This window comes from Centruroides vittatus, unplaced genomic scaffold (genome assembly GCF_030686945.1).
Source record: "Centruroides vittatus isolate TY-2023 unplaced genomic scaffold, ASM3068694v2 contig_2747, whole genome shotgun sequence".
NCBI classification, from domain to species: Eukaryota; Metazoa; Arthropoda; class Arachnida; order Scorpiones; family Buthidae; genus Centruroides; species Centruroides vittatus.
The window spans coordinates 808,390-826,741 of record NW_027121750.1 but is presented as its reverse complement, the minus strand read 5'-3'; the positions used below and the strand labels follow the sequence as shown (position 1 = coordinate 826,741).

General features: G+C 35.5%; 1 protein-coding gene across 2 annotated transcripts in view; it reads right to left on the bottom strand.

Moving 5' to 3' along the window:
* Positions 1-12,097: 12,097 nt before the first annotated feature.
* LOC136971995 (alpha-1,3-mannosyl-glycoprotein 4-beta-N-acetylglucosaminyltransferase B-like) overlaps positions 12,098-18,352 on the bottom strand; it is a 98,607-nt gene continuing 92,352 nt past the window's right edge. For both annotated transcript variants that reach the window (XM_067266531.1, XM_067266532.1), the window contains 5 exons: positions 17,481-17,611; positions 16,101-16,208; positions 13,394-13,587; positions 13,077-13,326; positions 12,098-12,525 (listed from right to left, as the gene is read on the bottom strand). In XM_067266531.1, coding sequence (XP_067122632.1) covers positions 12,490-12,525; positions 13,077-13,326; positions 13,394-13,587; positions 16,101-16,208; positions 17,481-17,611 — 719 coding nt within the window. In that variant the 3' untranslated portion in view covers positions 12,098-12,489. The remainder of the gene's footprint in view (positions 12,526-13,076; positions 13,327-13,393; positions 13,588-16,100; positions 16,209-17,480; positions 17,612-18,352) is intronic.

Below are 18,352 nucleotides of genomic sequence, written 5' to 3'. Positions count from 1 at the left end.
GCCTGTGTATTTAAGAAGCGTAAGAATGTATGGACTTCCAAACATGTGACTCAGTCTCGTCGAACTTCGTTAAGGGGTAGGAATTTCACGTATTTTCCTCCTCGCGTCTAATTAATTGACTAAATGAATAATAAGTTGGGGTGGATATCGATTGTCTTATGTGACATTTTCCTTTTGTATATGCAATAAATTAGTGGCGCGAAGCGCCGCGTTTATGTCGAATGTATTAGCTACTTCCGGTAGTGTCACTCGACTTCCGGTTAATGGAATTGCCCAGCGTACCACTTAATGCCAATTTCTTCCGCACCGTGGCGCACATCATCGTCAGCTTCTTCGCCGGATCCGAACAGTGAAATAAACGGAGTTGCACGACTTTCCCGGCAGCATTCGAGATTTTGGTGGCGCCACCTATATTTTAAATGTTACCGGGGAAAGCCTAGCAAATCGTTGCTGGTGTATTTAATATCGATGTCACCAATATCTGTACATATTGTTCTATCAGAGATAACATACATGGCTCATATAATTAAAATACCGTGTGTGTGTGTGTGTGTACACACACTGTATTATCCTTTCAACTGTAAAAATCTTATTTTAATTGAATTCATAATAGAAAATGATTGGACGGGACACTTAAATGACGCTTAAAAATTGAATTGTGTACAGTAGAGGAATAAAGAATTTTTAAAATGTCACTCGGTGTGATAAACCTTTAACTAAGATATATTTATAGAAAAATTATTGAGCTGCAATTTCGAAAAATTGTTCGTCTTTTGTCTGTCCTTTAATATCAAGAAAGCAGTTAGATGAAAGTCGGAGCGAGATATTGAAAGCGTAGGGCAGTAGGCCTCGATTAACTATACGAACTTCCGTTTTGGAACATTCGATTCAAAATTTTCTCCCCCTCTCGAACGGAGTTAGATGACCGATACGACTCTATTGCTAACAGGAAAAGTATGACGTACAGGGACAAGACACCACTAAAAGAATTGAAGACATTGCGACGAACAATTGCAGCCCGGCATTGTGACGATGTCACTAACTAATCGCTCGTTAGAATTACTTTGGTTTATTTGATTATACCTGAGCGATCTGCCCCCTCGGCAGATCGCTCAGGTATAACCCGGAAAGACTTATGTAAAGCTGGCCCCTATTTAGGTGTTACTAACATGACGAAAATCCCACGTGCCCGAACCCACGACTACCAGTGTTCTGTGGTTTTGGCTACTGGACGGCACTTACTAGAGAGGTCGAGGCGCAAGTACAAAAGTTAAACTTGTACGGCAAGCAGAAGTACACGTTTGAGTTTTAAGTTTAAGTAAAAGATTTGCGCTCGTTCGATCGATTTTAATCCAGAAATTATTTAATTTTTGGGTTAAAATCGTCTGTTTCTTTACAATATTATTTGTAAATGCTTAAATAAAATTATTTATAATATTTTAATAAAATACGTCATAATTTTAACCCCCCCCCACACACACACACAAAAATGAAGTTCAAGCCGATCGTCTACTCTCCATTCTAGACGTAGCGAACACCATTATCGACCGTATAGAATTGCTAGATGGGGCATTCGTCCGTCCACCGTTCACGTTTTGGGCTGAATACGTGCACCTCAGCCTCTATTAGAACTAAGCAAGAACTGTTCAGAAATGAAAACCCCGAGTTGTTAGATGTGGTAAATTAAACTAAATATAATTCTTATAAAAAAGCATATTATTTAAAAAATTATTTGCGAGGTTGAGGCCGAAGTTTTAAACGCGAAAACGTGTACGTCGGACGTTCAACGCCGTTTTCCTGTAAGCCTAGAAGTTTGACAATGGCGTTTGGAATGTCGGGCATGATTCCACTGACTTTCCAAACACCATTGTCAAACTTCTAGGCTTACAGGAAAGCGGCGTTGAACGTCCGACGTACACGTTTTCGCGTTTAAAACTTCGGCCTCAACCTCGCTATTTATCAATAGATGAGTTACATGTAAATTGACGTAACGCCATCTGTTATAATCTTTTGGAGTTACGTGTAATTGTGTCTTCATTTACAGACATTTTGGGGTGAGATTAGGACATTATATAGGTTAGAAGTAAACGTAACAGCCGAATTTCGTAGCAATTGGTCGAACGGCTTAGGAGTATATAGCGAACAACAAGCAAACATCCTCATTTACATAGACAACTTGCATGTGACGTATTAGAGTTCCTGATGTTCAGTACGTGTTGCGCTTGTACTGTACGTTTTGCCCGGCGCCATCTTTGTTATTTGTTTACGTTTTATTTGTGTTTACGCGCGCTTTAGCTGGAGTTCTTGTGTTGTTTATTTCGTCGTGAATGTCACTATGGTGACTTGTGTAATTGCGTGTAATGTTAGTTCACTCGAGAACAAAGGAACACAAGTTTTAGTTTCCGGCATTATTTGTCAAACTGAGGAGCTTTCACGACGAAGGTAATTTGCATGGCTCTCCAGAAGAATTCCGATACGGATAAAATGAATATCAATGGAAGAGTTTGTCAGGAACATTTCATTTCAGGTAAGCAATAACATTTGGTTACTAATTATCAATAAATGATTAGATAAACTTTTGCTCGAGTATCATAAAGTGTGTACAAGCCGGTTGCATAAATCCCTTTGTTAATGCCGACAACATAAATTTAAATAATTTTAACCGCAGATTTTAGTTTGAATAGATAATGATTGTGTTCTGCCTTTAATACTAACTTTACTTTATATTTATTACAAGCAAATAATAAGAAAACAAAGCGAAAGGCGAAAAATAGTGTTTTGCAAAGATAATCGCTTAGCAGATGAAGAATTAGAAATGAATTTTGAATTAATTGTCCTTCCAGTCTAATTTACATAAATAAGAGCGTGTGTATTTTTAAGATATAAACCAATAATTTCCATTGTTTATTTACAAATAGCCAAGTTACATTAATGTTGCTCACCAAAATAACCTCACTTCCTTAAAGTGCGGTTGGGGTGACTTTATATGCCTACGCCCACGCCCACTCGACCTTATTTACATATTCAATCGTTAACATTTCATTCATTCAGCAGTCTGTCTTGTTAATTCATGTCATCGCTCTTACGAGTAATTATATATATATATATATTATTGTGTTTCCTATGCCAATTTGGGGTGGGAAATCATTCTTTTAACTTCCCGCGGAAGTAACCCACCCCCGAGATGGCGTTTCTGGGTTTCACAGATTGCCGCAATCGAATCCAGAAATGATAGAATCCAGAACGAAATAAAATGCAAATAAATAGAATAATGAATTAAAAATACTCCTCTAACAAAATAGAACGGGTCGGAATCGACTCCTTACACCTTCCATTAACGGACACTCCCAAATTGCGGACACCTCTACTTAACGAGCATTTTTACAATCCCCACACCCTTCAAATAGAATCGTATTTACATCTAGAGAAATTGCACGAACGTCATCTCGTGTGACCAAATCGTAATCGCTCCACCTCCTGCACCATGTTTGAACTGTGATGTTTGTGGTAATGTATATAGAGGTTTCAAGGTCGCACGTCACGTGATAAAACGCACGTTTACTCCGCCCCTTCGCCATGTTTGTGGTCTAGCTTTCGCTTGCTTAGCTTGTACGCGGTTTGTTGTAAGACAGATCGACAGTTTTATTTCAATTTAAACATAATACAACTACAGTATTTTTATATCATGGACAAAGTTAAAAATGATGCTTTTCTGGCGTGCTATTCTCGCAGTCTGACAGGACAAGGTGCTGCTTTATAAGAAGAGAGAGTTTCATTATGTCAAGGTGTCGATTCATGCGAAGCCAGCATCTTCGTTGTAGATCAAGAGTTGTTGGCTAAAGTAAAATTTGACGACATCATAAACTATTTGAGTTTGGATCACAAATGAAAGTTTACAAAATCTTCAGACACCCATAAGTATCTTACAAGTGGCCGTGTTTCTCCTGATTGTGCTCTTTCATAAAGCTCCCGATATGCAATTGGGTTGTGGCCACTCTCGTACCACATGTATAATGTTGGCACCCAGTCTGCTGTTGACTCATTATAAAATGAGTAAAGTTTTCGGGGATACTATAGATTACCCCCTATGGAATTTCGGGACTTTGAGTATATATCTGAACTGAGGGGACCGAGACGAGTTCAACGATACCCTACCTTTAGACCGGAGACGAAAAATAAAAAAAGTTATCATACTTTTTCCGGCGATCGCGCGATGATAGGGAGTCGGCCTCGCTATCGCAATCGGAAGTCGCGTGCTTGCCGTTAAAATTGCCTTTAGTAGACGTTTCCCCCTTTTTTACTTTGTTCAAGAACTACCGTGAATCGATCACTAGTTTAGCACATGGCGGCGTATGGTGGCTCCCATACGAGACGTCAGTCGGGCCGCCATGTTCGCTGCCATAAGTAACATTAACCGAAATGGCGATCGCGCGATGATCTGAAGTCGCGTCGCTCTCTCCGCTCTCGTATCGCGTGTTTAACCCTCCGGGAGATGACCGTTGTTCGACGTCATGGTTTGCAGACTTTACCGCAAGATGGCAGTACTAGCAACTATGGTGCCGTCTTCATGAGAGCATTAAAAAAGTATGGTAAGTGAAAAAGTATGATAACTTTTTTATTTTTCGTCTCCGGTCCAAAAATAGGGTACCGTTGAACTCGTCTCGGTCCCTTGAGTTCCAATATATAATCAAAGTCCTGAAATTCCATAGGGGGTAATCTATAGTACACCCAAGTTTTCCTTTGGGGTAAAAAAACTTTTAGAGTAGTATTGTGATTTTTCGGTATCCTTTGATATTTTTTTTTGTGGAAATTAAACTAAAACTGTCTTAAAGCTATTTGCAAGTCTCCAATTGTCGGGAAAGTTTTGTATATTTGCTTTTTGGATTTTTGTTAAATTATATTTTGCATGTTGTATTTTGCATTACGTATAGTAATTATTTCGGGGTTTTGATATTTAATAACGATTTTCATTTATATTTGTTACCCACACAAAGTCCACTATGCTTTAAAATTGGTAATACGCCACTTTCTGCCAGTAGATGGCGTTTGATCGTATTTAGCCTGTTTTCTCCTATCAATGCTTTATTAATAAAGGGATTGTAACTGTTTTTCCAGAACAGAAGGAGGAATTACTAACTTCAAGTCTTTATGAATTATTACGATTATTTCCTACTATTTTATTTTGTTATTCTTTAGACTAATAGCTCATATTAGAGTAATAGGTGTTATAATATCACAAAACAGCGCTGTTTGCCACAGCGGCATAATTTAGAACTAAAGCTTGCTCAATTTATCAACGAGCGATTACGAAGACTTAGTGGCCCTCTAGCGGAGAAAAAAGACGCGAAATATCAATGATAAAGCGATACGTTTAAAAATGGCAATTGAGAATTGATTTTTTTCCCTAATAATTAACGGTTGTTTCGGGAGTGAGGAGTATTTCTAAAATTATCGTACAGTCATTATAGTACATTGTACGGCGCCTGAAATAATCGTACAGATGGCAACCCTAAATAGGCCTTCCAGCAAATGAATTGCCTTATATGGTAAATGCTTACGTATCAGGCAGCCAGTAGGATGTTACCATACCGTTTTGTTCATCCAATAGCTATTTTAAAAGTGGTAACGCGGAAATTTAAATTTATTGTAACCTAACTTCGTATTTTTAATTTTAATGAAAAGTGTTTTTAAGAAACTTTCTTCCTTGTGGGCACTAAGAGGGTCATTTTTTAGCAAGCCCATTGTGGGTTCGGCCAGTCCCACAATGGGGCGGCCAGGTGGTGAGGGACAGGGCCTGACATATCCGAAAAATTCCTGGGGAATTTTCTATTCCGGGTCCTCCATGGTGGCACGCTGCTACCTTAACTGTTCGGCCATCCGGCTTCAGTACCTAGCCATTTGTTACTGTCTTGGGATGGAGAAGACATTAATAACGTGGATTAAAGGCTATCTCTGTACATTCTTAAGCTTGATAGTCCTTTTGGAATGCTTGGTAAAGAGTAGCCTAATCAATAAAAATACCTTGAAACGTAAAAGCAGAGGGCCATGCCTTCTGTTTTAAGCCATATAATAGCCCTATGACGAGTTCGGCCAAGCTTGCAATGGATACGGAGTCCTATACATCCAAGACGGACCAACTGTGAAAAATTCCTTAGGCGGATTGGTTTGATGGGTTATAGCAACAAAACACTTAGACAATCTTCCAAGAGGGAGGACTTTCTACAGAGAAGTCCCTAACGTGGTGAAAACCAGGAAAACTTCACATGGCCCACTCAACAAGCTGACCATGCAAAGTCTTTAAGTTTTTTCCCCCTAGTGATTGACCCTTCAAGATTTTTGCATTTTTGGAGTCGGGTGACCACAAAACATTGAGAAATGCAAAAACAAGTTGAGGGTTTTCTCTTTGAGTGAATGTTAGTATGTGTATGGGGTCACAATTTTGTTGGCTTAATTTGAATCTTAATATCCCTTGTGCCTTTTGTTGAAAAGTTTTGAAATTTTGCAGGGAGATCTGTATATTAGGAGGGATTGCTATTAAATTTTAGTGGTTATAGGTTGAAGGTGTGGTGTCGGATTTATTGATTTACTCATTATTAGCATTTAGAATTGTTTATAATATTACAAAATAGAAAAAAAGCTTGATTTTGAGTAAGTGATTACAAGAGTTTATTAAAATAAACTTTTAGCAGATGGTGCCACATGCAATTTTACATTTTTACCAGGAAAGTTAGGCAACTCCTTGCTGGATTTTTTAAATGAGTGCTGCAATAGTTTCTTTCTGGGATTTGTTTCCAAGCTGATGGTACCCATTCTGCTAATTTTGATGCCTGCATTTTCTTAATTTTTCCAGTAGATATCAGCGTAAGATTATCTACTCCATAAACATTGCAATGACATCAACATAGACAAGGTATGGGCATTTTGCCATCCTGGTAATTTCTGATTGATCTTGAAGCACCAATATACGAGCGTGAATATACTATCAGAAAGAAACTTTCATCCATGGCCTTAGCCACTTATGCCAGAAGCGAGGACATACGTGTTGGTCTACAGGACACAGGATTTCTGATAGGGCACACTTTAAATACCTGGAGGCCATTGAAATCTACAGGGCATTTAATAATGGAGAAGGGATTAATTTTAAAGAGAGGATAGTTTATAAATATCATATTTTGTGTGCATTGCCATTTTTGCATATGTTTGTCTGCTCTTTCTGCAATTCTGCTCAATTTGAAAATCTGGTGTAGACCTTTTAAAAGTATGAGAGATTATTTATGGTCTTACACTTGTATTTAAAATTTTGTTCTGTTTACTAAAAATGAGTTGTCCATAATTTTTTGTTTCAAAATGAGGAAGATTGGTAGAATTTTTCATCTGCAAATGCATGTGTTACCATTATTAGTGAGATTTTTGTGCCACATTTTTGTATCAATTAGTAAAACACTACATTAAGGTAGATTTCTCATATAACTATGAGTATTTTGAGCATGTACACAACACTAAAAGCAAATGAAAGAGTAATTATAAATGGTACTTATAAATACAAATCTCATACTGTTTATGTATTTATAGTGACAGTCATGAATATGCCTATTTAACTATTGATACCTGATTAGGGCATTCTGAAATAAAAGACTGTAAACATAGGTAAAGAAGAAATCTCTTATAAATTTAATATTTTCCCTAGTTAAAGTCCAATCCACTATTTTTATTTTTAATTTTATCTCTTGTTCTTTGTATTTTCACATCTAACAAGATAAAATAACAATAATGATTGTTAAACAATGATAATTGCTTAGTTGCCAACTCTGTCTTTGGAAGCAGTTGTCAGCATGTCAGCCTGAGCTAACAAATCTCTACTTTTTTGAAATAACATTAAATGCATCAGCTTCACAAATGAATACTACAAATCCCAAGTTTGTTTGTATTGTCCACTCTCCAACATTAACATTTTCTTTTGAATTCAGCATTGCCATACTACTACTATTATGTGGTCTTCCTCTTCCATTCTGTTCTGTCCAAAACAACTTCTGCTGAGATACAGCACTCCTACATGTCACATCTAAGAGTGTCATTCTAGGTCTTTCTCTCTTACTCCTTCCACTGATATCCCCAGGACACTTCATACTGGGGCTGTTTCTGGTTGGCATTGCATATGTCCAAACTGCCACGGTCGATTCTACCTCTGTGATGCCCAAGCTTCCCCTGATGTAACTATTCTTCACCTTATCTTTCCTTGTGACACCACTCATCTATCTCAACATCTGCATTTCTGCAACATGCATTCTCTCTATCTGCACTTTCTTCACAGCCCAGCACACTCAATTGTATAGCATTGCAGTCCTAACAATCTGCAAAGTTAGTTCAGAGAATATGTCATACATGTATGAGAATTTCAATAGCAGCTTTACATTTTTGATTAAATTGTGAAAAATTAATGTTTTTTCTAAAAGGACATATACTTTCACCTTCTTGGCTACCTGGCCACTGTAACCAATATATCTATATCACCAATCTATAGCCTAACCAGTAGCATAGCAAACCTAACTGGCGCCTGGTGCACGACACTTTATTGGCGCTCTCTCTCCCTCCAGAAACACAATTTGTCTCGGAGACCATTTGGGTGCCCCTCCGCAAGTGGCGCCCGGTGCATGATACACCCCTTTAATCAACCTTCCAACTTGCTACATGAATCATTCTTTTTTTTTTTTCTTATTTGTTAGGGTGCTATATTAATATTATCATCTTCAATCACTTTAATCCTTTTTAATTAGGTTGATTTTTCTCCCAGCAAACATTATCTTGGTTTAATGACGTATAATTTTTATTGTGGCATGTTTTAAATTTAACTTGTGCATTTCAGGCTAATGTATTATCTTAGCCCCTCTTCAGTGCCGTTTAAAAGCCAACATTACAATAAATCATGATACACTCTCTGCGTACCATATCAGAAATCCCAACGTCAGTGAGCACCTGGTGCAGGTTAATAAGTGGTTAGTAAGGTGCCAAGGTGTATCCTAGGGGAAGTTACAACCAGAGTGGTTCCCTGTCGCGCAATGTTACGTGGGGGGGGGGAAATGCCTTCCAGGAGGTCTTGTAAGGAAAACTGGCCCCTATTCAGGTGTTACAAACATGGAAAACACCCGGAAAACTCCACGTGGTCAGCCCATCCGAGCGCGGTGCAAACCCACAACAGAACAGCTCGGCCACTGGTGGGCACGATACACTACATAATGTAAATTGCAATAACATAGTCACATATGAGAGAATTACAATTTGAAATTAACCTAAGACATGAAGTATAAGTGTGTACTGGTAAAGTACACTTTGTATGTTATTCCGACAAAATATCAAACATAGTACTTTATAAAAATAATACATTATTTAAATTTGAATGCTCATGCCATAGTGATTAAATATACTTGAGACATATCGCCACCTTCGTGTTCTTTAACTCTTTTTTCTGATATACACCCCGTTTCTCCAATGTAGAAGTATATTCTAACCTGTAAACAGTGCCTTGTTTTTCAAGATCATTTTTATGATTTGTATGTGTTATCACAAAATATATGCCAATGATGGGGTCAAACATGTATTATTCTGTCTAAGGATAGTTACATTTTTCAAACATATTCTTAACTTATGGAAATGAATGATATTTTATCTTATTTACATTGTTTAGTATAATAAGTATTGTTTGTGACATTTTCTTAACTTTAATTTTGGATAATCATTCAATGTAAATTTTATATCCAGATTTTCTTAATTCTATCTTTAACATTAAACGTTCTAACATATATGATTTTTTATTCCATAATATAAGCATTCCTTTTCGTATTTTCTGGGCAATATGATTTATAATTAATAGTTTTATCTACATTACATGATTTCTTATAAGTCAAAGTGAATTTATCTAATCCATTAACAATGTTATATATAAATAATTCAGTTTTTTTCTATTTCTATATCAAACTGTATATCACTATTAATTTTATTTACATAGTTAATAAACAAACAAATGAAATAGCTTTTTATCGTATATTATAAATCGACTGCATATCTAACACTCAATTTTACACCTTTTATATTGTTTATTAATTCGTCAAAATCGTTCGTAACGATTTCTGCTAATTTCGGTCCCATCTTTGATCCCGTACTAATGCCATTAGCCCCGTCCATAAAAATCTCGATATACTTGAAAATAATAATTGTTATATGCAAATCTAATTAATTGTATAAACCATTTTTAACTCTGACTTCAATAGAGATGAATTTGATTAAATTCAGTCCTGTCCTCAGATACATACTTATTTTTAACATCTATACTTAATAGAATAAGTTAAGAAAAGGAAATTCGGATAGGCTACGAAGTATTTCCATTTGTTTCGTCATCTTTATATTAACCTGGATTCTACACCCATGTCAATTCTTTATCCAATACCTTCTTACTCGCTGGGGTACTGTATTAATATTATCTTTAATCATTTTAAACCTTTCTAATTAGGTTGATTTTTCTCACAGCAAACATTATCCAGGTATAACGACGTATAATTTTTATTGCGGCACGTTGTAATGTTGTCTTTTTAAACAGCAACTAAGATAATACGTTAGCCTGAAATGCATATATAAAATTTAAAACATGCCACAATAAAAATTATACGTCATTAAACCTGGATAATGCTTGCAGGGAGAAAAATCAACTTAATTATAAAGGATTAAAGTGATTGAAGATAACACTAGGCAGATTATTTACAAGAAAAAGAATATTGATATTTTTCAACTTTTAGTATTTGGGTTTGCAGTTAAATTACAATTTGCATTTCTTAAAATAAGAGGGGGGGATTATTAATGAATTTAATTGGATGTGAATAGGCTAGTATGATTAAAAAAAGTTATTTCAAACACCCCGAGCTTAAGTTTTCTAATATCGTAAAATACGTCGAGAGAGTCGGCAGACGGCCGAGGAAGTTAAGGCGTTGGCTCGTTACCCTGGGAACCTGGGATCCGAATCCAGATGTGTCGAAAAACTGAAATTTTCTGTCTGTCTCGAATAGGTTGTGCACCGTGCCACACCTTTGCGTCCATAACAAAACGGGTTAGTCTTTTTTCGGGCCAATTGCGGGTTTGGCTAGTATCTACAAAGTACTCGAAGAGAGGACTTGACATTAGGAAATAAAGTTAATTTTAGACCTATGCTACAATGTTCAAGAATCGAAAAATGTTGATAATTCAGTTCTTCTAATACTTTTTTAATTTAATGATGATTATATGGCTTTTACATTTTTGATACCATGTAAAGGAAATTATTGGTAAGAGTAATGTACAATTATTAACTATAGTAATATTGCTATACAAATATTAAAGATTTCTTTAGATCAATACAAACAAAACCTATAACAAGTGCAAACATTATAGAATATCAGAATTTTTTTTGTTAATGAACATCGATTATTTTACTCTTAAAGATAGCGGCAATAAAACAGTTTTGCTTTTCTACCCCTATTGTTTTGCCAATCGAAGGTTTTAGTCTGAAATACTTGATAACTCTAATCTAGATAACGTATTAATTAAATTGAAAGGATATCTGCTGACAAATCATTATAAGAATTTGTTTTTGCTTGGTAAAGCTTGAAGGCATTAATTGTGCCAAGATTATTGTGTGTATTTGTGAAGGCTTGTTTTGTTCTTAGCTTAGCAAACTCTTGCTATTTCTCAATCAGGTGTCTACTCTTGTTTCTTAATATGATCAAAAGTGTATGGGAAAAACTAAAAGTTTACTGCATTTAGTTTCGAATGTAGTCTAAATTCTTGGAATTCAGGATAATATGATCAAACAAAATAAGGAATTGCACAGGGAAGAAATGACATAACGCTTTACACAATTTACAAAGAATTTTATTTTTCTTGTGCAATAATAAGGATTTTACTTCACAAAGAATGATAACGTCTGTTGCGGGAAAATGACACTCATAAATTATTTCGAATGTTTCTCGTCCATATAATATAAAACTTTTTATAAAATTTTCTATACAGTTATATATTAGAAAATTAAAATTGCATACTTAAATTTATTTGGCTAAAAAAAAAAAAAAAAAAAAAAAAAAAAATTTCAACGTATTTTAAAATTTGAAAAGAGATAAAACCGAACAAAATACCATTTTGCAGTTTGCAAGCACCATTTGAGATCGGATTCGATTAAAATTCTCACGGCGGAAACACTTAAATTCTCTTCTTCTCGACGTAATTTAAAATAGTTTTTTTTCAATCTCTCCGTCTTCGTGCGGCTCTGTGGCTCGTTTCGATAAAAAGAATAGAGACATTTGTTCCGACGTCTTCTTATAAATTCCGACGTGAAAGTTTCTATCTACAATATAGATAACTTGCGGTTATGTACACGGTAACGTCCTTAAGGCACTTGGCGAGGAATTCCGACGGGCGACTCCTTTCGGTAGGCTTAGGAATGAGGTTCGACGAGAACGTTGTGATATGTCACCGTTTCGCACTACCCGCCACTTTTAGGTGTATCTGAAATTTCAAACGGAAATGTCATTTAGTGTTCGTCAAACAAACTTTTTATCAATAGTAATTGAAGTTTCCTTTCAAATGTAAATCAGTTTGAAAGAAATGTCTTGAAGATAATATGATACAAGTCAAGTAAGTAGAGTGACTTTTAAACCTGAAGCAAAAATATTAACTGTATTTTATGTACATGGCAGGAGAAGATAAAGATAAACTCCATGCCAAATGTTGCAATATAAGAACAGATGAAAATAAACACACAGTGTTAAAATCATCGAAAGTACTTGCATTATTAAAAGGATTTTAATGCCGTCTGACAGCGTGTTCGCTTTAAGTCGACCCCCAAAGGTCACGATGTCTAATCTACCATCTCTAGTTGTTTTTTAGTGATACAAAATGAGTCTTATCTTAAGGGATTGTTTTCATTTTAACCTATCAGGTAAAATGAAAACAATGAAGCCCTAGATAAGTGGACTCTACAAGCACAAGTTCTTCAATTATTTAATCCTAGAACTGATTTTTGATACATTAAATTTATATATAGAATTAACTTTTACCTCACTTAATAAAATCCAATGATCACTATCAGAATGTATAGTCAACCTCATTATTGCTATTGGACCCACTAATGGTAATATGGTGCCTTCTGCAATACCACTCTGATTATTAAATCTTCCCACTATTAGGAATCCGTCGTCCAACATCGGATAAGGGACGACCGTCAGAGACGAAGCCGGAAGTATTTCGACGGTCGTGTTTACAAATTTATCTTCGGGATGTTCCGCGTTTCCGCTCCTGAAGAAATACCTTTAGGAAAGAAGTTTATTTAATATCTTGCAAGGTATTAAAAGAAGAAAGTGGCTTTTATGCTTACTTTTCCAGCATGACAGGAGGCGTGAAATGAAAATTGAGATTGTCCCCTTCTTGAGGGAGAAGGCTCCAGAAGTACGTCTCGCCACGATAGGCTCTATGTAACGTGTAAGACTTGTAGGCTTTCAGGGAAGTTTTAACTTCGGCTAATGGGTTCTTATGAGGATGATGCAAAACTAACTTGCCAAATTGCTTATCCTAAATTTTAAAAGAAGTGCAAATTAAAATTACGTTTTATTAGTTAACGGACGATGATTAATTAAAGAAATAGAACTTTTGCAAACACAGAATAGTATGAGATATATTAGACTTACTTACAATCTCTCTCGTTCGGGTCCTCAAACAAATGTTTTTAATAATTTACAAGAATAGATAGTGACATTGCCATAAAATTATTAATATAAATCTCCACTTTTCCGTCTAGTCGAGCTATTAGAAAGCTTTTGTAAATATATTCAAACAAATTGTTTTAATGACAAAGGTTAGTAGTTTTGCTATTACAGATGTAAGAGAGCAGCTGAACTGCCTTAGTTGTGCACCTATAGGATCTTGCAGTTATATTTCTTTCATTGTATAGTTCTATAAGCTTCAAAAATTAGAATGGCAAGCTACATTTCCTGCATAACCATTAAAAATCCGAATATAATCGATCTACCCGCTCATCAGAAAGAGGAATAATTGATCTTAACCGATCTACTCCCTTAATTTTTTCCTAGTTAATATTGGTAGCAAGAATAAGGAACAGGAAGAAAAAGTCCACCAAGACATTAAAGACTTGGAACATTGTTACCGAGGACGGTGCGATGTAAACGTGCTCTCTATTAACCTGCAATAATGCGCTGTCATTTCTTCAACACCAAAGACAGATTGTAGAAAATGTGCTTTATAAAATTAAATCATTACAAGCATAACTAAAGTGGAATAATGCTAACTAGAATTATTTTGATTATTCAAATACTTTGAAAGAAAACACATACTATATGTACTGAAATTTCAAAATATCCTGATGTAATACTGGAAAATCACTGGTGCCCAAAATTAACATATTTTTGAATACACACTTTTTAATTACACCAATTTAGGTCTGTAAGTGAGCAAAGTTCTCTGTAAAAAAGAATATTAGGCAAACCTCAACTAAATTTGACAATACATACAAATATTCCTCACTTTACGACCGAGTTCCATTCCGATGACTTGGTCGATAAGCGAGGAGCTTGCGCCAGGACTATAGGATCGTTGTAAGATTATACAGATTATGCAAAAAACTTCAAATTTATTTATAAAAAGACTATCATAGTATGCTTAGTGCGCATGTCACCATTCGCCACTGACCGACACTCGAGCTGAGAAAGGGGATTTCCCGAATTGCAGGTCGTAAGTGCGAGGAGTACCTGTACTATCCCGAGTATGTGGGTTTGGAATTTTGGGAAAAAAATTATTTGAAAATAATTAAAATTTCAACATAATTAAAAAATAAATACTTTAAGTATATCCCAGCATGAGTATATGTATTAAATTAATAACCTTATTCTGCATAACAATTGCACAGTATTCTTTACTTCTTCTTTTTATGATATTCTTTTCCTTACACACAATTCTTATGTTATTTATATTGATATTACAATTATTTTAATAAAATGGAGAAAACACCGAGACCGGCGTTATATGTATGTTTTCTTATTGCAAGCTCTTTCAACGAACGTACATTCGTCGTCGTCGGGCAAATATGGTAATAATCCGTCGAAGAATGGCATGCTGAAAATTTAAATTAAAACTTTTGTCAAAACCGTTAAGAACATGTAACAAATATTCAAATGTGTTCGAAATTGAACGAGCAGTAAGCTCCGTGATATGTGAAGCGGCGCATGCACGGATCCAGGCTCACTCTATACGTATACTGGAGGATGCTAATAGTTGCTTAATTGCTTGTACGGGGTGACCCCATACACTGGGCAGGTCGAAGGTAGAAGCATTGCATGTATCCAAGGTGGTAGTAAGAAGAGATTCCCATACAAAACAGAGTTTTTGATTTTTACGGCTCTCGAGCATAATTAGACCGTAGTGGGTTGTAACCCTGCTCGATTACCTTTTTCGTAAGTTCTGTGGCGTGCCTACCCCTCACAACATCCTCTTGGTGCTCTGCAAGCTGGCTGGCAAGCATTCTAGTATTTGCCTCGGTATACTTTGTGGTTACTCCCGTTGCAAGATTCTCCAGTGGAACCGCATAGTCCCCCGACTTCTCAAGAGAGGGACAAGTTTTCTACTCTTGAGAAGTCGGGGGACTATGCGGTTCCACTGGAGAATCTTGCAACGGGAGTAAACACAAGGTATATCGAGGCCACTACTACAAATTGAAACCTCATACCAGGACAACATTCAGCAAATCTCAACCAAATTTGGTTTATATATTCTTTCTACAGAGAGCTTTGAACAACTATCAAGCAGTATTAAAACTTCATAAAGGTTTTAATTTTGAATAATTCTGTTCAACAATTCCTTCTAACAGTAATTATTGTCCGCTATAAAATTTCTTGATATATGTTAAAACAAGATTGATTTTACGTTCAATATAACTAGATAATCCAGGTAACAGCCATTTTGTAAAGATGTAGTGCCCCTGCAGTTCATAAAAAATGCAAATCAATGGCACTCACATTTTTCTGTATGTTTTAATGTAAATGATAATTAAATGGATTATGAAAAATTCTTACTTTTAGCTTCTGAACTTTTCCTTTAAGCGAAGAATGGGTTCCCACGTGTTGAAACAAAGACGGTTTATAATGTAGCCAAACAGAATCTTTTCTCTTCTTGCAATCTTTCTATTAGAATAATAAGAGTAATATAAAACTGGTCACTTCTGCAAGAAATTTATTTAAAAAATAAACTATGGCTTCCATATCTTAGCATGTTAAAAATTCAATAAATAAATTAAACTTTTTGGGCATATTTGGCTCAACTGTTGTTATAAACTTCAAATTCTTCTAAACATAATTATAACTTTCATAATTAATTTACACTTCTAAGGGGTAAATATTAGTATTATGCTATATATCTGCTGCCCATATGTAAGTAAATTCAGCTAGGACTTAGTATAAGGAAGTTTTCCACTTGTCGTGCAGTTATAGAAGAGTTTATTGTTTCAATCTTAACCCTTATATGTATAGATGGTCTTAAGAGATTACTTACAGTGATGCAAATCTGAAAAAGGAACAAAGACCAAATCAATTATGTAGGATAAGCAGTAAGTGTGTTTTAACCAGTTTAATCACAAAGACATTTTTACTACATTGCCAACATTTATTTTGCTAACTAATCCATAATGCTCTTTGGATCCATGCATAGGGTTCTATCTGAAAGGATCAGAGTCCCTTTATTGTACCATTTGATTCTAAGGTGCAATGAAATAAGTTAATGTGTAATATTCCCATTTCGATTAGGAAAGCAAGGCTGCTCTTTCAACTTAGATTATTAGAACTGTCAGTCGGCCTGCCAATGGCCAAGCAGTTCTGTTCCCGAACACCGGGAGTTCGGTCGTGGGTTTGTGCCTTGCCCGTGAGGAGTTTTTGGGGTTTTCTTCACATCTGCAACACCCGAATGAGGGCCAGTTACCCTTAGACCTCCCAAAAGGCATCCCCCCTAGGCAGATTACCCAAGTGTTGCATTGCTGTAACTTACGAAACTAACTGTTCTGTTTTTGTTTCTTTTGTTGTGTTTTAGAGAATAATTAACACTTTTGATGCCCAGGATCTACATATAGTGCAAAAGTTGTAGCTAACAACCGGCTCAAAGTTTACTTAAACGTGCGGACAGCAAATTTAGATTACTTATATAGAATAATAGGAATAAGAAATACTTTTTGGATTTTTACATGTTTTACAGACTTTCATATTTAAATTGTTCTGATCAATAAACTGAACAAATATATTCTAACCTCAACTGTTAGTAGAACAAAAAAACTATTAAAATCGTGCGAAAACTTCATAAAGCTTTATAGTATTAATGAAATTAAATTATAACAACAAACATCTTGTTTTTTGTTAATCTATTAAAAATAAAACCACTTGTTAAAGTATCATTTACAGGTCACTCACCACATCTTTATCAAATCTGCAAACTTTTGTCTGAATCAAATGATCCAACAACCAGTCGACGGGCTTGTCGTTATGAAACATCGAAAAAAACGCTACGAGTTTAGGCAGGTCGGCACATTTGAACATTTTACCTGAAAAACAAATCCACAAATCACCCAGGTGACCACCTCACTTATGAAAAAATTTACACATAGAATTACAGTATATATTGCAAAGGATTTACAGCATTATGCGAATTTTTTATCTTTTTGTTTACTTGCGTACAGAACAACATAACAGTAAATAATACATGGTATTTATAGTGAAATTCATAAGCTGTTTTCAATAGGGTTTATATGTGTACGAGCACTAAACATTTCCATTTAGTACCTTAGAAGGAATGAATAGGTTTACGAAACGACGATAAAGGTTTCATTTAGATGCTGTATTTTAACGGAAAAATTGTTATGAATTAAATGGCATTTACATCAGGCTCATCGATATCTTTCTTCGTCGAGTGTCGCGAGTGACGTATTAATGATGTAGACTGATTATCACTGATTTACAGTTTGTTGTGATTTATATTTTTACAAAATTAATGCAAAAGTTGTCTCTCCATCTAGGTGCAATAGTTAAGTTCTAGATGAAGCTAGCTGCGATTAGAAATATGCCTTAACTGAATGATGATCTACAAGGTGCTGAAAAGTTCTGCAACGTAGGAGGAATGTAACAGTAATGCTTATTTATTTGCAGATGAGTCGTGTTGAGATCATTTTATTTTGCAGACTTAAGGTTTGTTACAAAGAACAGAAATTATGAATTCAAATAGGTGTTTCCACTGTCAGTAAACCAATAAAACAGCAACATAACAACTCACTTTGAAAAGCAAATGA